General features: G+C 44.2%; 2 protein-coding genes across 3 annotated transcripts; both read right to left on the reverse strand.

The window, feature by feature from the left end:
- Nucleotides 1-9,332: 9,332 nt before the first annotated feature.
- Nucleotides 9,333-22,854, reverse strand: LOC132257659 (uncharacterized). The gene is made up of 15 exons (XM_059754658.1): nt 20,480-22,854; nt 19,975-20,133; nt 19,788-19,909; nt 16,674-16,877; nt 16,194-16,595; nt 15,741-15,994; nt 15,247-15,348; nt 14,905-15,174; nt 14,685-14,793; nt 14,441-14,623; nt 13,697-13,934; nt 12,970-13,131; nt 10,593-12,899; nt 10,298-10,532; nt 9,333-10,237 (listed from the first exon to the last, which is right to left on the reverse strand). The coding sequence occupies exons 1-15, from the start codon at nt 22,403-22,405 to the stop codon at nt 9,378-9,380; spliced, it is 7,533 nt and encodes a 2,510-aa protein (XP_059610641.1). The 5' UTR covers nt 22,406-22,854; the 3' UTR covers nt 9,333-9,377.
- LOC132256190 (probable peptidoglycan muropeptide transporter SLC46) lies at nt 14,320-18,230 on the reverse strand. Of its 2 annotated transcripts, none has more exons than XM_059752454.1 (8): nt 17,997-18,230; nt 16,674-16,930; nt 16,194-16,595; nt 15,741-15,994; nt 15,247-15,348; nt 14,905-15,174; nt 14,685-14,793; nt 14,320-14,623 (listed from the first exon to the last, which is right to left on the reverse strand). In XM_059752454.1, the coding sequence occupies exons 2-8, from the start codon at nt 16,919-16,921 to the stop codon at nt 14,437-14,439; spliced, it is 1,572 nt and encodes a 523-aa protein (XP_059608437.1). In that variant the 5' UTR covers nt 16,922-16,930; nt 17,997-18,230; the 3' UTR covers nt 14,320-14,436. The 2 variants fall into 2 exon arrangements, with proteins under 2 accessions (XP_059608437.1, XP_059608428.1); XM_059752445.1 differs by having other exon boundaries at nt 16,674-16,939.
- Nucleotides 22,855-22,975: the final 121 nt, after the last annotated feature.

A 22,975-nucleotide genomic window follows, 5' to 3' on the forward strand; every position in this document is an offset into this window, starting at 1 on the left:
GGTCGAAATGAGTTGATTTCGTGTACAAAACCTATCCCAACAAAGTAAGAATTGAGACAGGTTCATTGACCCGCGCCCAAGTCTTTTTGGTGTATAGTTTTTTCTCTCTGTTGATGTTCGTGCTTCTCTTTCTTTCTATATTTTTGTCGTCACTGTGTTTGCTTACATGCGTAGAGAAAAGTTGTGCGATTGGGCTGTGCTCGAGGCACAAAATGTAACGTCGAAAATTTCCTTTCTGCCTTGCTGGAGCTCCACTATGGCGAATTTCGCAGCCAAACCATCGTCGCGCTCGCAAAAATGCATTGCGTGAACAGAAGAGGGGAGAAATCTTCCTCGCCCAATGCTGCCATTGTAGGAGCTCCTGAGAAGATACAACTTTTCAAGTTGTGTGTCTTGTGGCACAAAAAATAACAGTTTTTGCGCACAGAAACATTTTTTGAAGGCATTTTCAAGCTACATTTAGACATGCACTTTAGAGAAATTGGATATGTAGCTAGAACACAAGGGTACTGGAGAGCATGAAAGATTGCTTGTAATGTTACTGGGAGAAGGAAAATTTCTGAAACTTTCACCATGCTATCGAATGTGCCATAAAGTAATTTATTACTCCTCCAACAGATTCAGATTCGAAGTAAAAGTGTTCAAAAACTAACAATCTTCCTTTCCTGAGTGCTTTTTTTACTGCCTAATTATCCTGATTCTTTGGATTTCTTTTGAATTGTACGAAGAAACAATCCTTTTATAGGTTATGTAACGAATCTATGAGTGAATATTTGGCATTCTAGCACATCAATTCTTATGCTCAAGTCGGAGAGATCGCTAGTCATGGGCAGAATTAAGCATTTTCATGTCAAAAAACACTACAAATTGTGTTGAAGTCGAACATAACCTCAAAAACGACTATTGTGGACTTGGAAAATGTTTATTCAGACAACTTTCTGTACAACTTTGACTCTGAATCAGCAATTTAGAGTTTATTGACAAATCATGAGAGTTGATTTTGCGATCTAGAAAGCTTCCAAACAGAGTCTTTGAGAATCTCTTAGTGATATTTTGAGGTTATGATCGATAAAGATGCCCAAAAATGCAGTTTTAAGTGGATTCCTACTCAAATATCTAACGCAAACTTTAGATATTTATTACAATTTGAGAATTAGTGAGGAATGCATTATCTCCAACTCGGATTCACCAAAGACTTGTTGAGTTGCGAAATTTGTGCAATGTTTCAGGAAATATTTCCCTCGCTGCCTGCAATAAATGCAACCTCTCTGCACTATATACTATGTAAAATAGAGTGTATGGTTCTTTAAAATGTTAAAGAACAAGATGTATGTTGTATGGGTGTGATGATGAATGATGATAATAGCGAATTAATTCTTCCAAGAATTTAGATGGCACTAATCTTATATACCCTACTCACGCCATCTCCACACAATTACTTTAATATGAAATTATTTATTGGGATGTATCACAATTACAGCGTATGAAGTTCAAGTGAAAACACTGCTGAATGATAAAAGTTTTATTGTTTCACCGCTGGAACACATACGCACATTCCGCGTACGGTGGCGTTGTACCCACAGAAAGATAGTCTGAGAGATGATTAGATGGGGCACCTCCGTCTTGTACTATAGTTTAATGAATTATTTAAAAATGGTAATGTTTTATTAGCTAAAATGTTTTTAGCGGGCAAAAAATTGTAATCTGACGGAAATACAATTAGGGAGAACTTAATTTTACGATTATTCTATATTCTCCCTATTTGTCAGAGTGTGCAGCTTATGTAATATTAACAATGCATCCACGCATGCATTATAGTACTGTGTGAATATAGATTTTCACAAACGTAATGAGGGGTTGGCCTATGCGTGAGGAGAATAATGTGTGGGGCCTCGCTGATAATGAGAGATTAGATGCTTTCGATGGGAAGGGTGAAGGCACATGTTTGAGAATTGAATTTTTGCACCAAAGAAATGGACAAACATAGGGAAATGTATATGCGTCTCACAGTAAGACATCCGTTAGTAATTTGATTCTCCTCTCGTCGCTTTGGCGCATGGAAGATGCAAATAATAATGTATGTGTATTGTTTGTCGGTGCTTCTTTTAGTTGATTAGTATCGTTCAAGTCTGGAGAACGCGGGGCATTAGAGCATATTAGAATTCGGGCACGAATTGCCCCGCGATTGCATGAACTGTGGTGCTGATGATGGACGCACAAGTGTGCTGAGATATCGAAACACACTCAATTCGTTTGCTCAATGATTGACAGACTAAATATTTATTTTGCATAGCAATTAGATAGATTGGATGTCCTCCCACTGCTTGACAAGAGCTGCTTAATGCCTTTCCTGCACTCGCCAGTGGTCTCTCGATGAAGATGGCACTGAATGGCGCATATCGTTGTGTGTACAAAAGTCAACCGTGCACTTAGCTACCATTTTTTGAGATATTTTTAGATATTGGCGATAAGGCGACAAGAAATGAATATTCATTCCATATTGCGATGGTGGAGGAACAAATAGTAATTGAATTTATCAAATTGGTTTTCATTCCCTCTCTCTGCCTTTTTGTGTTCCTCCGTCGCGTTGTCTCCGGAGAAATTGCACAGAAGAAAAGTCTGTACAGAAAATGGACAAAAAGACGTTGTGGCGTTATACAGAAAAAAGCGAGCAAGATGAAAGAAATCTTTTGTGTAAGTCATTTTACTCTTTGGCTAGATTGATAAGAAAACAACTTGTACCAATAAAATGTTGGAGTTGTTAACCACATAGGGAATGAGAAAGAAACTCCACACGAATACATGGGACTTATAATGGTGGAAATGAACAAAAACTGACCCACGGAATCGATCATGGTCAAGCATCACAAATGCGACAACATTCCGTTTTGTATTGAGGTGCTCAGGAATACTGAAATTACCAAGCACTCTCCTCAGCAAACTACTGACGATCATTCTGGGTGATTCTTCTTGTTTTGTTTGACAATTGCCAGGGAATGGACGGATAGACATTGTTATAGACGTACACATATCCGAGATATGGTCGAGATGGTCAAAGTTTAATGCCTTTTGCACCACTATAAGAAGACACATTGAATATCTCTCAAATGAAATGTGGAAATCATGGCTCAAGTGTGTGAATTCACAAATAATTCGATCAGCGCTCGCCGCATGAAGGGTCCAATGATGCGAATTGAACAGCATTCTCGTTTGTCAAGTTGTGGTCATGTCAGTGCTTTATTATTTTGCGATCCCAAACGCTCCTTAATAGTCGTCATTTTATCGTCTTACGTTAAATTCTGCGACTTGTCTTCCTTCAACCGCTTAATCGCTTTCATTTGCAGTAGAACCTGTATAGCATTTTTGCTCAGCGGTTTTTGAGAAAGGCATAACGAATTCATCTCACACTGAAATGACTATTATTAAGTAGAATGAGAAGAGAAGAAGAAAAACTTTAATTGTTCAAATGGATTTACGGGATTTCCTTTCCCAAAAGATATTTCACTGATTATTTTTACCTCTATCTTGATTTTTGGTTAACAGAAAATGCTTCTTGGTTGTTTTCTTCATTCAATTCCAACCTTGATCGCAAAACCTTATCATGCAATTTGATCAGTGCTTTCATGATATGCAATTGTTAAAGTGTTGACGGTTTTTGGCCCATTTTAGTGATTACATGTTTAACACATGAATAATTGCGTACAATTAAGCAAACTTTAGACAATTTCTTGTTACTATTCGTGTTTCATAAAATATAGAGCTTCAATTCATATCGAAATTTATGTATGGATTCAGTTGCTCATTATTAGTTTTCTTGTGTTCGCGGAAAGTGTGCGGCTTCTCCTCCATTTCGGTTTTTGCCAGCGGTTCAGGGGGCGAGAAAGGCGAGAAGAGCGACCCACTTGGCAGCAGCGCCGAACTCGGCGTGTCCCCGAGTGGCCCCCAATGGCGGTGGCATTGGCCCAGGTCAGTGCCAAAACTGGGTGGCAGCCGAAACCGAGAGTCGGCCGTGGCGTAGGTCCGGGTCTGGGTGAAGCGTCGAGGGAGCGAATTGGCAGCACAAAAGCGAATTCGCGTGGTGAGCGTCCGCTTCCAAAAACAATAACCGGCTTTCATGGGAATTCGCGAATCTCATCACAGGCTCTTGACGCGCAAAGAGAAACCATATGGTGGGCACAGAGTGTCGCCCCTGCCGCTCCCTGCTCCCATGGCTCAATTCATCTCCTCGCCAGTCGCCTTGCCGCGTCCCCCCGCGCGCCGCGGCCGAAAAAAAGAAGCGCGGCCAACAATGCGTTGCGCGTGTGCAAAAAAGTGTGCGCTAGTGTGCTCAAATTCTGCTGCCGCCGTGTTGGTGTGGCGGCGTTTTTCGGTATGTTGGTAAATTGGTAAAGTGGCGAGTGACTTTTGCTTTGAGCCGCGCGCCTCATTTCATACACACAAGAATCACTTTTATTGGCCTGGCGTGGCGTACAAACTTGAAGGCACAACACAGTCGATGGTGGAAGGTCACTGACCGCCCCATGAGTTCGCCAAATTCTCTGTTCATTTTTGCCAGGCGGCGAGGTCACTCTGCCGCATTTTTGCTGGCCAGTTTATCGGTCCGGACTTGGGAGCCGCGAAGAAATATTGCGCCGGTCAGTGTCAGAGCGACGGAGTGAAATGCGGAGAGCGCCAAATTGGCAGATTAGCGCGCTGGGGAGTTCAGTGTGTGAGCAATTTGCAGAAAGGTCAGCCGAACAATCTCGCATTCCCTCTCCGCGCATCGTCTCATTGTTATTTTTGCAGTTGCCCACAAAATTGACCGCGCGCTCTCTTCCCGACTCGCTGAGCATGCACGCCGCGCGGACATGGCGAAAAAATGGTCGCGGAGACGAGGATGACGAGGAGAGCCTCCAAGAGTGGCTCCACGGGCAAAAAAGTCCGTCGCTCCGGAGCGCAAATATTTTTGAGAGCGCCCAACCAAACCGACTATCTTGTGCTGTTGGGCGCTCCATCGCCACCAGCCTGATGAGAATCAGCGAACCAACAACATGCCAAACCGAACCAACCGGCCAAATGGTCGTTGGCCGCACTCAAGGTCGGCCCGTGCAGTGGATGAAATTTTAAAAATAGATTTTCGAGCGCTTAAAATTGCCTTTTTGAAGTCGCACACACAATGGCAGCCCACGAAATGTTGGAGAGACTCTCTCGTCTCGGGCGGATTTGCTGGCAATGCGAAAGAGCCGCTCGACTCCGCGGTTTGCGCCGCCCCCCGCGCGCCGCCCCGCACTTTTGGGCCCTTCGGCGTCACACCGTTCGCGCGCTGCGGAGCGCAATCCCGCCGAACGGCCGCAGCATTGACTTTGAGATGGAAGGGTATGCCCGGGCGCGTGGTGGGGGGGAGCCCAAGAATGGATGATGATTTGACAACAATTGATGCAATTGCGAAATTCGATGTGAGCGTTGCCGCGGCAGCGCCGAGATCCCGGGATCTCGCCGCGCGGTCGCGGTTTCTGGGCTCTTGCAACTGTTGCAGATGAACTTGCAGCGTGATTAGATAATTGGAGGAAGGCATGCCTGCTTGCCTTCTATCTGCACTCCCCAACAAGGCGAGGGACAAGGAGAATTATCATCAGATAAGTGAGTGAAATATACTTATTTGGGATGTGACCACACCTTTTCAGATGACCAACAATTAGCGATCGCTGTAAACATTTTTTTCTACCTCTCGCACTCCCAATAAGTCTTGCCTGACTTGTATCGAAGTCGTTCATATTAATATCTAAATTTACACTCACGTGCATTGAGTGAGAGACTCTCATTTCGCAATTGGTGGGTTTTTGCGTTACCAAATATCCGAGAAAAAATGTATCTAACTTGAATAAGTCATTTCTATTTCTTTGCTAAGGCCAATCAAGTGAAGCACAGGTGATCGTGGACAATCTCAGTATCCATCAACGCAGCATCTGCCGCCAGAGCCAAGATCCACTCTTGAGCACGGGGCGAATAACTGAGCGATTTACCAGCCAATATCTTGCAAATAAGCGCGAGTTTCGTGAGTTATCTATCAATTCTGCCAGTAATAAAAGCAGGAATAATGGTTAATCTATATGTTTTCCGGTATTTATGAAAACTAGAGCTCTTTGCCTATTTAATCCGTGAAATGGCAAATTTTATCCATGTCTTTTAGAGTATTATTATGAGTGACTCCTCTATTTCAAAGATACACTGACAGGGACATTGAGAGATCAGAGGAAAACTACTGAAAATGAGTAAAATAGTGTGAATAGTTCCGGGAATATTGCAGTTCTTTTGAAAAAATAAGCGAAGCGATTCTTTCACGAAATCTCGAATAACGCGATTACTTTGCGATTATATTTTAAAGATTTGAAATTTGGTCAGTTGCTCGCCCCTTTCGGTCTTGAGGCATTGTAGGTCGGCACAATGGAGCGAGATGAATCCACATCTTTTTTCGACCAGCCATTTCACCCTTGTATATGTGTTAATGCCAATTTTCTCTCCTCTCCAACACAATTAATCCAGTTGAGGTGTAACGGGACTATTTAACAAAATGACTCCAATTAGACAGGTAAGTTTTTATTATTAGTAAGCGCGATGCAATGAAAAATGTGCACTCACCTTTACACATAAAAATAATTACTCGTGTCTATCGTGGAGGCACAGGGAAGGTGAATTGCATTGGGATGTGTATTTTTATATTAGACAATGTATGTAATAATGCATCTCATGCACACGTTTAGATTTGAGACGAATTCCTGAATTTCTGCCACAAAGAGCAATTGAGGCAAAAAGTGCTCAAGTCACTAACTTTTATGGCCAACATAGCGGCTATTCCGCGCTGGATGTGTCTTGGCGCGCCGGAGCACTATCAATGCTGCTCCCCAGCTGGACGGATGGACGGGTGGAAAGGCTCTCGGAGGGATTGACTGTTCATTGAACCCCGCGAGAGGTGTGAAATTTTGGCCGGGCGGCACCTCTGTTGCCTCCGCGGCGGACGTTTCGGTGGTTCTTTTGTCCGGTGGTATTGACACCGAAGGTTGATTTATGTAGCTGGTCAACTCGCTGCCTATGTGAAAATATTCATTACACATCTATTGGAGGCACCTAAGCATGTAAATATTATTTAGCGTCAACCAGTTTAGGTTCATCGTATCCCAAACGATCATTTTCTTCAATTTCTTGAAGCTCTGTCATCTTTTCATGCTGCTGCTGCTGCTGCCTGTGTTCATTTCGCCTCAACTTCTTTTTTTGCCTTCCACCGTACTTGCTGTTATTTGTGGACAGCGGAGCTGCAATTTTCATGTTTTGTCCGCAATTTTTTTGCCCTGCCTCAAGAGCTGCCGTGTTGTTGTAATTTCATATTATTATTTTATCTCATCGTCTTCGTCATATCCGTTTGTGTCCATGCAGGCCGTGGTAGATTCGTGCTATTTTTGCACACCCAATAGCAAAAGTTGCAAACCAGTTTGATTATGAGAGTCACTTTTTGTTGGTCAGTCCATTGATCTGTGCATTGCCTCGGTGCCTGAACCTATGACGGCTATTTTGCCAATGTTGAGCCTTTTTGGCCAAAAAACTCAACACCGCGACGAGTGTGTGCTGTTGGGGGGATCTCTAAAAGAAACCAACCCAACTGCATGAGATTGCCAGCGTTGATCCCAAACTTGTTCTTCTCCTCACAATGTCTGGTATTTTGTTTCATCGATGGCGATGGCACTAACATAAACTATGTGCATACATATAAGTCCATAGAGATTTTTGCCATTTCGATGACAGAGAGATTCTTACAATTACTCCACTGAAGACGCACACACGCGTTCGGTGCAACCACGCGGAGCCTCGGCGGCTCAGGGGGTCAATCAGCTGGCCAAATTCCCTGGCAAGTTTGTTGATTTGGGTGAAAATCCGTCGCAAACACAGGTCACCCTGGTCTCTCCCTTGCGTAGAGGGAAAAAAAAGGAATTTTCCCTGAGGAAGTCGGGGCACTGACCCCCTGACAGTGGCAGAGCAAATAGGATGAACCGATTGATGTGTGATGATGGCAGAATGATGAAAATGAGCCAACACAGCATCACCATAAACAAATAACATTTCTTCGATGATGTTCTCCATTCCATCAATATTTTTGCATCGTGTCGCGCCCCCCATTCAAAGGGCCCCCTTGTATTTTCCCCCTTTTCCACCGGCTCATTTTCCTCCACATTTCCCACCATAAAATTATACTGTTACATTTAAATGTATGCATATTTTAAAAAATATATATAAGATTGTTAATTGCAAATGGCATAAATTTGATTTTTCCATTCGTCTTTTTCACCGAGAGCGAGCGAGATGAAAAAACGTATATGTGGTCATGTAATTTCAAAAACATTCTTGTACAAAAAAAGGCTGTTATTCTAGCGTAATAGAAGTATACGCATGAAAAGATCAAAAGAAAGTTATTTACTACATCAGCACACAAATGAGTATCATAGGTATGCATATATCTGCGATGGTGAAGTGTGTTTTCGCAAAAAAAAATCACCTTTTCCACGGGATAAGCCAGTCTGGTTTATCATATTTGATGTAACATTTCTACTAGTCGAATAATGCATTCTGATATTTGGTAATCAACAGATTTTTAAGTGCACTTTCGCACAATAATTGCTCTTCGTTTGCAAAAATCTTCCACTTCGAGCAGAAAAAATGGAGTTGAATGTTGGCTCAGAATAGTTGAACGAAAATAAAGAATCACATTGTATCGGAAGTGGAAGATTGCGTGAACCGGAACTTGAGAGCTTACGACACACATTTTGCAAAATGTATGGAAAAATGTGTAAATGCTAAATTACAATGACTTTTTCACAGAAATTTTTATTGATTTTCCCCCTTGAAATAGGGCTTCTGCAGCGAAGCTGAGAAAGCAATTCGCCTTCGGGAAGTGTATTTTTTCCTCATTCTGTTTTCCAGCCAGGTCAAGTGAGAGTTTATATCCTTTCCCATTTAATCATATTTCGAATGTAAATTTGTTGTTGATTCTAGCGAGTTTGTTTTTCACTTGTTATTCCTGACGACCAATGTAATCGAATTTGTGATAATTCAATCGACACTTAGCGAAGGGTAAAAAATGTGAAAATCTAAATATCACTTGCTACTGAAATTTTTCACATTTCAGTTAGACAGATAATGTTCTATAAAGTAATGATGCCAAACAATTGTTGTAGCGAAAATCATTGTACAAATTCCAATCATAATTTAATAATACTGGAGCTGACATCTCGCGGCAGCGGATGAAAGTAGTCGGTTAAATTCAAAATTTATATTAAGGCGCCACCTTGTGGCAGATAGGGTATTTATTTGGTTTCAGCAAAGCATATAAATTTTAGTACTGCATCTCATTACTTCTCATCGGGCGTTATTTGGCCAACGTTCTTCTTCGCCAACCTCTTCTTCCTGTACAGGTAAATGCCATATCCTATAATGCACACGGCGAGAAGAGCGCCGATCACTGATCCCACAATTACGGGAATCCTGTTGCTGGTTTCCTCCTTGGGCTCCCATTTCTCATTCTCCTCTTGGAGGTAGTCAACAAGTGGGCTGAAGTATTCCAGCAGGGCATCCGCGCTCAGTTCTCTCTCGCCAGTCATCGCAAAGAGAGCCTCGGACCAGTGCTTGCTGAGCCCTAGCGAGAGGCCAGCTCTCAACTTCTCTCCCACTTCGAGGGAGTTGTGGATATCGCACTTGTGGAGCGGATTCTGTGTGGGATTGCTGGGATTGTACTGGCCAGCAGTGATGCACATGGCACGATGGAGCTGGAACTCGAGGATGTGAGCCACGAAATAGGACATGTATTTGCTGTCGGCTGGAACGTGGTATTTAGCTCCAGCGTCGAAGAACTCTTCTCCACGCGTTTCTCCGTTGGGCGGCTCAACTTTCTGGTAGCGTTTCCTCATGTTCCACCATTCGGTGTTCCAGCTCGATTCTGGGATTTGGCCGCTAAACACGTTCCAGCGCCACTTGTCAATTAATAGGCCGAAGGGCAGGAAAGCCACTCGCTCCAGAGCCATTTGGAACAGAGCGTTAATGTTGTCCTCTTGCGTGTCAGCGTAATCCTGGAGGAGCCCAATTTTCTGCAAATGTGTGGGTGTGGACACTGACAAGGCGATGAGATCGCCGACGGCTTCATGGAAACCAGGATTAGCTCCCCCGCGGAACACAGCTGGTTGATCCTTGTAGAGAATAAAGTAGGAAATGTGACCTGCCAAGGAAGCAACATAAGTTTATGTCCTAAGATTCAGGAACCGGGAGGATTTATTACCCATTTCATGGTGGACAGTGATGAAGTCACCCATGTTGATGTTGGTGCACATTTTCACACGGAAATCTTCGCCATCCATGAAATCCCAGGCGGAAGCATGACAAGTAATGACTCGATCAGTCGGTTTTTCTATGATTGCCCGTTCAGAGTAACTCATTTCGTTCGATGGCAGCCCGAGAGACATGAAGAATTCATCGGATACTTGGAACATCCTGAGAGCGTTATATCCTGCATTCTGAAAAAAATCATAGGGATTTCATTACAAATTCAGCTAAATTGCACTTGAAAAACTTACCACTAAGCTTTGAGTAACGTCGACCACACTCGCTTCGAACGGCTTGGTCCTGTCGTACAAATTGTCCCAAGATTGAGCCCACATGTTTCCAAGAAGATGGGCGGGAATCAAATCTTCGTCCAGCTTCACTTTATCGCTTCCGTAGATGTCGATGAGTTTGTGGCGAACGTAGGTGTGGAGAGTGTTGTAGAGAGGCTCCACTTGAGTCCAAAGATCCTCCATGTTCTGCTCAAAGTTGGGATCTTCATAATCGAAGCGCCACATGTCACCGTAATCGCTAAAACCATTCTCCACCGCTGCCTTATTGGACAGATCAATGTAGGTTCGGTAGTCAGTTCTCATAAGCTTGCCGCTCTTTTCGCGCCATTCTTTCCACACATATTCCAGTTCATCGGCATCCGTGGAGGTTGCCATGACTTCACTTATTTCTGGGTCAAGTGTGAGATAAGGATCTGTGTTGACATTGCAATCCCTGTTGGTGAAGGGACAAATCTTCGCATCGGAGTAAGTGCTTTCCATTCGCAGTTTGGCGGCAGTAAGTGTGCTGAGATCGCTCTCTGAAAGAATGCTGGTACCGAGCTTGGTTAAATACAGTAGTTGACGACGAACGTTTTCATCTGAGTAATCATCCGGATTGAGGCCACTGAAGATGGTATCGAATTTGTCCCTATTAAATCTGGCGTATTCAAGAACGGCTTCATTGTACTGATCCTGAATTTCTGTGTTGCCTACATTCGTTGATACGTCCCAACTGGCGTGAACCATTTTCCCAGCTTCTTCTGCTGCTTCAACGTTGTACTGATCAAGAGTTTCCCGCATGGCTTCATTGCGTAGGTTATCATTTTCAACCTTAAGGAAGTCATAGAGTGGTTGGAAGTACTCAAGCAAAGCGCTAGCGTCCATTGCTCTGGATCCTGTGATAGCCTCTAGAGCTTCCGACCAGTGCTTGCTGGTGCCTAGTTGCAGACCAGCCTTCAGCTTATCTCCCGCCGGCACGGATTCGTAGAAATTGCACTTGTGCAGGGGCAGCGCTTGTGGGTTCGCGGGATCGTACTGACCGGCAGCGATGCACATGGCTTTGTAGAACTGGAACTGAAGGATGCGCGCCGTGAAGTAGGACATGTACTGAGAGTCAGCAGGAATGTGATATTTGGCGCCGGGATCGAAGTATTCTTCCGACCGCGGAACAGGTTCGGAGATCTTCTGGTACTGCCGGCGTAGAGCCCACCAGTGACTATTCCACTCGCTCTCTGTGACGGCTTCGCGGAAAACATCCCACCGCCACTTGTCGATCAAGTATCCGAACGGAAGGAAGGCGACTCTCTCCAGAGCCATATTGAACAGGGCGTTTATGTTATCCTCCTCCGTGTCACCGTATTCGTCAAGCAGATTGACGCGTAGGAGATGTTGGGGAGTCTCTACTGCAAGGGAAATGGCATCTCCGACAGCCTCGTGGAAGCCCGGATTGGCTCCGCCTCTGAGCAAAAGCGGAAGCTGCCTGTAGTGGAGGTAGTAGTTGATGTGGCCCATTTCATGGTGGACGGTGTTGTAGTCCTTCATGTTGATTTTCGTACACATCTTGATACGAAAATCCTCTCCGTCACAGAAATCCCAGGCGGAGGCATGGCAAGCGATTATCCTATCTTCGGGCTTCTCGACAATAGACTGGCCAGTGTAACTCATCCTGTTGTCTCCCAATCCCAGACTTAAGTAGTAGTTGTTTGAGTCTTCGAACATCCTCAAGATATCGTAGTTGAGTTCCACCATTTTTCCCGTGACATCTACAAGAGAAGCATTCTTGAAGGGCTTCAAATCCTCATACAAATGCGACCAGGATTGCGCCCACATATTTCCGAGGATATGAGCGGGAATTGTATCTTGTCGAGTGTCCCATCTACCCGGGTAAATCTGTTCCAACTTGAGCTTGACGTAGGTGTGGAGTTCGTTGTAGAGCGGCTTAACTTGTTCCCACAAATCCTCGGCGATTTTCTCAAAGTCTTCCTCTTCATAGCGAGCTCGCCACATTTCTCCGGCCTCGGGAAAGCCATTAGCCACCGCCACTTGGTTTATCAGGCTCACGTACTCCTTGTAGTCCTCTCGCATCAACTTCCCAGTCTTTTCTCGCCACTCTGTCCAGATGTACTGCAACTCATCGTAATCTCGCGACTCGGCCATTCGCAGTTCAATCTCTGGATCCAGAGTGAGATACTGGTCGAAGTTGGGAATGCTCTCGCAATCCTGCTGAGTGTACGGGCATATTCTCGCGGAATTGTAGATAGATGTCATGGCATTTCTGGTTGTCGTAAACTTGAAAGAGAAAAAACAACGTAATTCATCATTTGATAGTATGAAGTGTTGAGATAAACCAATGACTAACCTTCTCCAAATCCTCATCTGAAAGTGCAGATGATCCTAAATCTTTAAGGAACCGCAATTGACGTCGAACATCTTCGTCAATGTAATCATCGATAATGGCATCCCTGAAGTATTGTTCGTAGCGTTCCTTCCGGAAGTTTGCATAGGCCAGCGACCTCTCAACCTGGAAATCAGATATTGAGATAAAACCAAGGATAAAACACTTCAAACATCTACAAGTTTAGGGCATGCAATAGAATAATAATAATATATTTGACTTCACAACTTCTTATCTTTGCAATATAAGTATCTATTCCGAATCATTGAATTCGACAATAGATAGCAAATATGGAATCTCATATTAAGTGTTTCATAAGAGATTATATTTGTGTATTCTCTGTGTCGTCATAGTGAAACTATCAGTCAAGTATTGGCAGCTATCTCAATATGGACATTATCAATTCGTCACCTTTTGCTGAGCTATTGAACTCATAAAAATTCAATAAGTTCACTGGGTTTTTTTAAAATATGGCACATTTGTGACCCAGAAAGAAATATCTGCTGTTTTTCTGTTCGCCCGTGACTTGGAGTGTTTACGTGAGATTATTTGGATTATTATTCGACAGTAAATTTATGCAATTTTGGCCGTATCTCGAGAGTTGTCACAAGAAAGCACTCACGCAATAAAGTGCTATCTGAAGCATTCTTCTCTAGATAATGAGCCAGTACTCGAATGATAAAAAAAATACCTGAATCTGTACGTAGGATTGATCTCCGACGTTGGTTTGCACATCCCAATTCGCGAGAGACTGAGCATTGCAGTATCCAATGGCCTCAGTGTTGTAGGTGTTGAGGATGTCAATCATCTCTGTTTCAGGAATCATTCGGAGTGATTCGCGCGCGGAAGTTCCTGACACTCTCGGGTGGCAGCGAAGAGGCTGGAGTGAAGCCAAGAGCGCCACAACTCCGAGTATTCCTCCCCAGAATCTTCTCATTGTAAATCACAAAGCAGTCACATTAAATCACCACACAAGAGCAACACTGTTTACACCTTTTGAACTGAAAGTACACCTGCAGATGGATCAATAGAGACTACACTCGTTCCCAGCGCGAAGTCTTCTTTTATACCCGTCGCTCTCCTTGCGAACTTATCAAATTATCACTTTGAAGAACATGTAATAAATTATTTATTATCTCTCTCACCCATTCCTATATTATTGATTGGGATGGTCAGGTAATATTTGGTGCTCTGGAACGAGAAAGATGGGGAATATTTTTTTACCAACGAACTAATTGAATTTCGCAAGTAATTGCTTAATATCGCTTTTCGCGGAAATAAACCTTATAATAGGTACAATAGCATGCTCTCTGGTTTATTAAAAGACCTTTTTTCACACAATACATCCGATGAGGTGTTCTTTTTATTCCCTAAAGAGTTGAGAGTTGATAAACATGGTAAAAGTGTATATAAAGAGATACATATTAAATATCACAGTCTCGATTGCTCCAAGTGCTCAACACGCACAATGTCAATTGATTTCTCTTTCATAAATCCCGGATTATCGTAGGAAAGATAGGTCTTGCCATTGGCATTGTCGGCAATGGAAGTTTGTCCATTTTCTGGTTTCTCGTTCGCACTCTGGATTTTATCATTCTTGTGCAATTTGTACATAAAGCTAAAATCAGAGAGAAATTGTTAGATTCAGCGGTGAGATTGGAGAGGTTTTTGAGATCTACCAGAATATGAAGACGGCGGGAAGAGTCAAAACGCCTCCGAGGACGAAGAAAGCTCCTGGAAAGCTCTTCATTGTAGCCGCATAAACATTGGTATACATTGGCGCATAAACTGTAACCGACAGCAACTTTAGTTAATAACTCTGCACTTGAGTGAGATTGTAATTTGTGCACCTAAACCTTGAGAGTATACTTGCGTTTGATCCACTTTGCAAAGTCTTACCTAAAGGCATGAGAGCTTCAGCAACTCCTATCAGAGAGTTGAGCTTTCCCAATTCACTGGTGGACACGAGTTTCGATGCAATTGATCGCATTGCAATGAAGCTGGTGCCGTTGAGGAACTCAATGATGGGCGCCAAATACAGTTGCCACTCCGTCACGGCGAATGCATACATAAAGGACGAGAGTATCTTCGACATGCAAGAAATTACCCCAATTAGCGCATCATCGAGCATGAGGAGGCGCGAGAAGACTCCCACGCTGAATGAGGTGCCTATTGGATGACATAATGAGCGGTAATTGATTTTCACTATTATCAGCAAATTGAATAACTCTCGCGTCGTACCGATAAAGTGTGTTATCATGCTGTAGGTGGAGAAGAAGCTGAACTCGACCTCACTCCAATTGAAGCGGTATCTTGTGAACAGGTAGAAGACTGACATTTCGCCTGCAAAGAGGAATGGTGAAGCGCTTGAGAGAAGTCATGCAAATCGGTTGGGAAAGCAATTTCGATATTTGGGTCATTATACAAGGTGCACAATTTCATTGATGGCAAATTGATTGCGCGCACAAAGCCATTGGCCATTGAGAGGCAAAGAGAGCTTCAATGCAGGCTTGAAGGTCGTAAATAATTGCATCTGACTTTCCAATCATTGGTACACAAAATGTGCCAAATTACTCTCAAAGCTCATCCTTCTGGATCTTGCTTCAATTGTTCAAGATTAGCCACTTCCGTTTCCATTTGCACGCATATTTGAGGCGTAAGAAAGCAAATTGTGCGCTGACATTGAACGGCCCTGATATTAATTATCGCATTTACTCTGACATAATGTCGCTTACCGTGCATTGGCCCAATGACGACCATCACAACGACGATCAGCATGAGAACTCGGATCCGATTGCGACCGCTGAAGGCGACCGTGAAAGTTTCCTTCACGTGCGCCTTGTCGAAAAAGTCCATTAGAGCATTCTTGCCGGCATTCTTGGGTGGTTTGATGTCCTTTTTGGGCTCTTTCACGCAAAAAATGCCGTAGAGGAGGCCGATTGAGTACATTGCGGACGAGATGGAGAATATCCCGTAAAATCCTACTACCCTGTAAATAAGTTTTTGTTAAAATATTAAGCTATGTTTGCATTGAATTTTAGTAGGAACTCTGTAGATGTTAAAAAGATTGTAGGTCACTGTCACTGAATTTAACGCGCATTTTGTGCTTTGCGGAAGGTTATTGTTTTTGGGAGTTCAGCAAAAAGAGTTTTAGATAAATACTGTAGGTTAATATTTGAAAAACTCACTTAAGTAATATTCCGCTTAGAGCCATTCCCAGAGGAAAGCCCAGACTCACGCAGAGATGCACAATGCCGACTCGCAGCGTTCTGTTCTCCTCGTCCGTGATGTCGGCGATGTAGCTGAAGACGCCCATCATCTGCGTGAACCAGCCGCCGGTGAGGCCAGGGAAGAGGGCCTCAGTGATTCCACTAGCCTCCATGGGCAGCCACTCGAAGTAGGTGCAGAGGATGAGGCCCAGCGCGGACAGGAGCTCTCCCACGATGGGGATCAGCATGCAGGGCTTCCGGCGTCCGTGGCGATCGCTCCAGGAGCCCCAGAAGAGGATGAGGAGACACGGCAGTGCGCTTTGGAGGATGGTTTTCCACCCAGCCATCTTCGCTACGATTTGCTGCACCACCTGCTCCTCTCTGGTGAATCCGGGGAGGCGAGAAGAGACAAATGATAGAGATTTGGCGCGAAAACAGGGACATTGAGCGGCGCATTACTGAGTATAATTGGCGGTGTCTCGACGCGACAGAGCGTCGCAAATCTCGTCTCCGTAGGCCAGATTCACGCGGCACGCCTTCTCCAAGTTGAGATTCTGCGTGGCCAGAGCCGAAAGGATGCTGGGCATTATGTACAGCGCCAGGAGAGGCTCCACAGTCATATTGTTCCAAATGTACTGGAGCTTACCCAGGATGCCCAACTCTCTCCATTGAATCGTTTTTGCGCTCTTTTCCTGTTCCGCTTCCATATTTTCACACTGAAAAATCTCCAGAAGCGGGAAAAATCAATTTATCAGTTTATCAATCTCACATGGTGGTTTTTCCTCTGGGCCACACTGAATTGGCTATTCAATTAGTCTCGCTGGAAAATCACTTTTCTCACCCATTCCAGCGCTCGTGGTGACGGAAAAGAGTTATTGAAAAAGTCTACACCCGTGCTTGTTTGTTTTGCGTGCTAACCAAATTCATAAAAGAAGATTAATGAAAAGTTGAAAAACCCCATCTAATAAACACGATTATTGAAAGCTCTTTTTGTGTCGTCTAACGAGAATGAGATAATTTTTCTAACGTTGGTTTATTATATGACTTTTTTCCACAGATCACATAAAATTTTATGCATGAGCCTCAGAAATTTGAAGAAGTTCAAAGAGCAAGTTTCCCACAATTTTCAGAGTAACGATTCCAAAATTCAATTGAGATTCTGCTCACGAAAAACCATTTTGCTTTATTGTCGCTCTTCAGGCTTAATTCAATTAGTGAGATGGCTCAAAGAGTACAAAATAGAATGATTGTTGGGATGAATTCAGCCAGAGTCGCAAAGTTAATCCAAACTGTCAGCAACAATGCACTGAAATTTGCGAGTTTTGAGCGGTGAATTATGTAACTTTGCGGAATAATTAACTTTTTTCCATGGTGAAGAGTGTTGAGATTTCACAAAAAAACCAGAATTTCAAGGATTTACTAATAACTTCTCCTCAATTGATTATCTCAATCGGTGGAATTAGCAGAAAAAAACTGATCATTTGCGAATTTCTTTCACGAGAGATTAGTTAAATTGTGAAGAAAAGACCAAAAATACAGTCGAGGTGAAGTTAGAATTGCAAAAAAAGAAGCTCAAGGCCGCATGAAATTCTGTGGACAGAATGATCATTTAATTGTGGAATAATCATATTTTCCCCATACAAAATGAACAACTTTGCAAAAGGCAAACACGCGAAAGTCGTGTAAAATTGCCGTGATATTTCAAAAATCTATCGTTTACGGACGGAAATGACATTTTACATTTACACTGAATAAAGAGGGTTGAACATTTGCTAAACTTACAGTTTTTTTCCCTTTGATCACACAATCATAAATCTTCACTTTTTTACTCCACAAAAATTTTTGAATCAAAATCTCACGTTTAGTCACACTAAAGGCGGCTTTCGTCAATTGCACTTCGTGTTGAACAACTTAAAATGCTGATTTACATCAAGTTTGACTGGTCCAGCAATGCTGCTGTATCTGATTTTTCTTACGAGATTCTGTGGTTGCCCATGTGATGATTATTAGCGAGCCCGATGTTGACTGGCGACTGATCATCTGAGTCTATCACTGCCAGCATGATCAGAGAATCCCCCATTTGGCACCGCGAGCTTTTCCAGCCGAACACCGGCGAACATTTTTTGCTGGCTCCGCTGCCTTTCCGGCTGAATTTTCTCAATCCAGAGAGTTCAGCAGCGTTTTCCCCACAGATTCACTCGCCAAGGTTTTCCCACGCGAGCAACTGATTCTCAATTTAACAGCTGAGCTCTTTGTTGGAAAATAGCTCAAATAACTCACACTGGAAGCTCTTCCTCTCGCACTAATTTGCATAATTTCCCCGACTTTGGGAGCTTAATTTGAGGGGCGAGCAAGTCCAGATTGACCAGCATTCTTCACTATTTGCTTCTAAACATGCATTTATTTTCTTCTTAGACGGTATTTTAACAGTATTCAATAAAAATCTAAATTTTATGTTATACATATTTCAGTTGCTACAGTATTAATTAACTACCTCTAGAGACAAAAGTAATCTTATAGTGTATTTTCTACTTAAACATCTTCAATTAACACTTTGTCTTTACTCTAGCCTTATTTATGATTATTTTCTATACTCCTAACATGTCATATGTACAAGATGTCTCTCTTAAATATCACTATATTCTACTATTCTAAACTAATAATTCTGAAATTCTCTGTCTTATTCATATTTTCTCTTTTATCATTTTATTTCAATACCAATTGATTTAAAAATTCACTTGTTTTGTACATTTTTCTCTTATTTTGACTTTATTGACGTTCATGCATATTATTAGTAATAAAAGAATTCCTTCCACTTAACAATGTTATGTGCTTTTTCTGTAACACATGAAAGTGAATTTTATGAAAGTTGTGAAATTACCCAATAAAGAAGCATTTTGATGGTCCTTTCATGCTAATTTCCTAAACTCTCAATAAAAGTCACTAATCAAGGTATAAATAATTAGAAAAATGTGCTAATACAAAACATTTCTGCTGATACACTGGTAAATTGTGTCAATAACTTCTCTCGAATGTTGTCTTTTTGTTGGTAAAATCAATTTTCCATTTGCTCATTTAACAAACTTTTTTAACCTTTTCACTGGATATGAAGATAATCAATATTGCAGTCAATAGAACAGATAAATGAACCCGCAATGACAATGATATAAAAGTGACATTTTTATACAATTTTGGAGCTCTCAATGTTGCTCAGAGTGTTTCACGGTGGAAATAAAGAGTATTTTCACGCGATAAATTCTTTCATCGGCACGAGAAATATTCAATGTCCACGTTCAAGGGTGGAAAATAAGAAAATTGGACAATTACTTTACTCACACTAAAAGGAAAATATTCGATTCATTGAACTCAATTACATTTGTGTTACTTCCTAAAATAAATATCCATGAATTTTTCACACACACAATCTCATGATAGACTTTTATGTAAATTCCGAAGGTTTCTTTTTTTAAATAAAACATCTCAAAAGTGAAAAGAATGCAAAATCACTCACTCTGAATGAAATTTAAAAGACTGACACCGAAATATCATTACATTCCTAAATATTACACTTACAATTTAGGGTTATCAAACATAACACCTTTAGTTACCAAAATGTCACCAAAAGGCTCATCCTGCTTGATTTCGAGTGCTTCAAACTTCTTCAGCACCAACAGAGAGTAGAACTTCTGAGAGGCCTAAAACAGATCGCAAAGCATTCAGTGATCAGATGCGAAAATGATTGCAGAGGCAGAAGTTTTACCTGTTTCTTAGAGTTGCGGTAGGTCATCTCGGATAGTTGTATGCTCTCCGACTTCAAGAGTTTCCTCTTCACGGCAACAAACATTTGGGCAGCGCGCTTATTCAGTACTCTCTCCTCGAATTGTTCGTCAGTTTCGTTCTCCAGCTGTTCTTCGCCGAGCTGAAAATAGCCACAAAAATACCAAATAATTAATAAGGAGTGTTTATCTTTCTTTATCACACTTCAAAAAAACGCTGGATCTTGTTAATTTGCCAATCAGAAGCGAACGAAAGATCACATATCGACTGATATGAATATTCAATTAGCTAATATTGGTGCTAACAACCACAGCACATTCCAGGTTTCAACTTCAATCTCGCAATTACACAGACTTTATGATCATGAGAGATCGAATGTGTGATCAAACATCACTAATCTTCAATCAAGTTTCAATCAACCTATTTCTCACAAGGCGACACAAAACCTCTATAAACTATCCTAAAATCGCCGCAGAGATCAAACTTACATGGCCAACGGAGGGCGGGAAGTCATAGTCCTCGTTCCAGTCGTTCGGCACCCTCTCGGACATCCCCGTCCGCGGGCTGCCGTGTCCCTCGTAGCCCATGTTGGTGAAGCCCATATTCTCCATGGCGGTGCCGTTGAGGATCGACGACACCTGGTCGGCAGCCAGATTCGGAATCGATTCCATATTCTCGATGGCGTGGTGCGGTGTGATTACTCCGTGGTCCAGTTCGCCCAGGTCCCCGTGAAGTCCCGCCGGAGTCATTGATATTCCCGGCGTGAGCATCATGCCGGACGTCATGGGCAGTCCTGGCGTCAGAGGCCCCAAAGCGCCGCTGTTGGGGCTCGCCAGGTGATGCATGCCGGACGTGGGCGGCGGTGGCATCAGCGAGGGATCGCAGTCACCCACGCGCGCCTGATCGAAGCTCATATCCGGATCCGGCAGTGCGGGCGTGGGCGGTTCCACCTCCGGCACTTGCTTCCTCTTCCGCCCTCGCTTTGTCACCGGCGGCTCGGGCTCCTCGTGGCGTGGCTGCTCTGGCGCCAACACCTCCACTGGGCCCAGCACGGAGAAGTCCTCCAGCTCAATGGCTCGCGACGCGAGGTTGCGCTGGTAGTTCTTGGACAGACTCATGGCACGGATGTCTCGCGACGGGAGCGCGAAGAGCTTCTCAACGCCGCCCGTCTCCTTCCAGAACATCAGGCGTTTCGTGGGTGGCGCCAAGTCCAGCGTCGTGACGATGTCACTTGTGTTGGCCAATTGGTTCTTCATCTCCTCGCCCGAGATGTTTTTCACCTCGTCCACGATAAGCTTCCGCTTTCGCTTGTGCTTCGTGACACCCTTGAGCGCCGTGGCATCGATGGGCGCCAATGCGAAGCTCTCCTCCTCATTCGTGAGATTGCCTCCCTGCTCGTGCCCTCCCTCCGGATCAGTGGGCAGCCCGTCCGGGCCCAGAGCCAGCTGATGCTCTCCCTCGAGCACCATTCTGCCCGGTGACAGAGCCTGCATGGCGGAACCGGAGCGATGTACCGGACTGCTGCCAGCCAACTCGCCCGGAGCCGCGCCAGGCATCACGCTGGGCGGCTGGAACTCCGTGGAGTCGCCCAGCGACGGAGCGCCGCCGTCGAAGTGGTCCATGTCATCGTCGGAATCCGAGACTGAGTGTTGCGTGACCGGCGGCAGACTCGCTGACGCCATCGGGGCGTCCGTGAAGATGTCACCCTCGAACAGTCCCGCCGCGGGCTGGCCAAACTCCTGCCCAAACCCATCGTCCATCGCGCCCTGGGCCAGATTCTCCATCATCGAGCGCGATGTGCCCGGCACGGGCTCTTTCGTGTGGTCTATGCTGCTGGCGCCCAGATCCTCCCCGAAGAGATTCTCATCCATGTTGGGATCCATGCCGTCACGCGCCAGATCGGGTGTGTCCGCGTCGAATCCCATGTCTCCGAAGCCATCATCGTGGATGGACATCGGCAGAGTGCCGTAATCCTCGCGCATTGTGATCTCATCCGCGCGAGATTGGTTGATGGAGAATTGCGCCTCAATGTCCACGTCATTCAACTCCGGCAGGGCTGTGTCGAAGTCGTGGAAGACCTCTGGCAGCGTGATGGCATTCACGGCGGCCTCCCGGTGCTCCTCCGGCAGATCCACGATGCCCGGCCGGAAGGCCACTTTGATCTTCGCGAAGGCCTCATTGCAGTCCGCCAGGAGGTACTTGGCCTTGCGCGAGTATATCCTCACGACGCCCAGCAGCAGGTGGCCTGACGTCCGGAGGGCCAGCTTCACTTTGGGCTGCATTATGCCGTCCACGGACTGCTCGATGTTGGTCTCAAACACATGGGCCTTGGTCAGCTTCTTGTCCCAGTGTGCCGCGAGCCAGATTCTGGCCAGCGGCCCCTTCTTGGCCAACACAATATGTGCATAGAACATGGTAAAGCTTCCCGGGTGGTCTTGTCACTCAGATTCTTCCCGCGTCACGGGATGCTTTCCACCCCGCCAAGGGGGCCAACATGCAACCCACTCGGGTCCTCAGGGGTGTCCTTGTCGTCGGATTTTCTGCTCTCTCCAACTCCGTCGGAAGAGCTTTTGTCTCGTGTCTATGTGATTTCTCGGATTTCGGCACTAGCGGGGGAAAGACGCTGAAGAATCCTCAGCATCTGACATTTGGCGCCAAGCCACTCAAAACATCTCACTTTTCCACCCAAATAATCCACTTTTTGCTCACTTTTCACACTCTCTCGACGTCTCAGTGCGAACAAAATACAGTCTCGTGTAATTTACTGTGATTAAACATGCAAAATTCACGTAAATTAGCACTTTAGGACGAGCGCTTGGGCCAAAAAACTCTCGCAAATTCCACCCAAAAATATTGTCATCTCGCTGCGAATTTCACCCAAGAACCGAACGCGTTCGGGAGAAAGCAAGATGGCTGCCCGATTCCGCCCAAAAGTACCGTTGGAATTTTTCTGGCACTTTAGACCAGATTAGACGAGATCGCCT

This window comes from Phlebotomus argentipes, unplaced genomic scaffold (assembly GCF_947086385.1).
Source record: "Phlebotomus argentipes unplaced genomic scaffold, Phlebotomus argentipes genome assembly contig_6, whole genome shotgun sequence".
Taxonomy (NCBI): Eukaryota; Metazoa; Arthropoda; class Insecta; order Diptera; family Psychodidae; genus Phlebotomus; species Phlebotomus argentipes.

What these genes read in the sequence shown, in the direction of transcription:
- LOC132256190 (XM_059752454.1), bottom strand. Translation starts at nt 16,921, where the DNA reads ATGGAAGCGGAACAGGAAAAGAGCGCAAAAACGATTCAATGGAGAGAG. An exon ending in GACACCGCCAATTATACTCA is followed by an intron (nt 16,596 to 16,673) that starts GTAATGCGCCGC and finishes CGGATTCACCAG; the next exon opens with AGAGGAGCAGGTGGTGCAGC. An exon ending in CGTCATTGGGCCAATGCACG is followed by an intron (nt 15,349 to 15,740) that starts GTAAGCGACATT and finishes TCCTCTTTGCAG; the next exon opens with GCGAAATGTCAGTCTTCTAC.
- LOC132257659 (XM_059754658.1), bottom strand. Translation starts at nt 22,405, where the DNA reads ATGTTCTATGCACATATTGTGTTGGCCAAGAAGGGGCCGCTGGCCAGA. An exon ending in TCCCGCCCTCCGTTGGCCAT is followed by an intron (nt 20,134 to 20,479) that starts GTAAGTTTGATC and finishes GGCTATTTTCAG; the next exon opens with CTCGGCGAAGAACAGCTGGA. An exon ending in CACTGTCCACCATGAAATGG is followed by an intron (nt 10,238 to 10,297) that starts GTAATAAATCCT and finishes CTTCCTTGGCAG; the next exon opens with GTCACATTTCCTACTTTATT.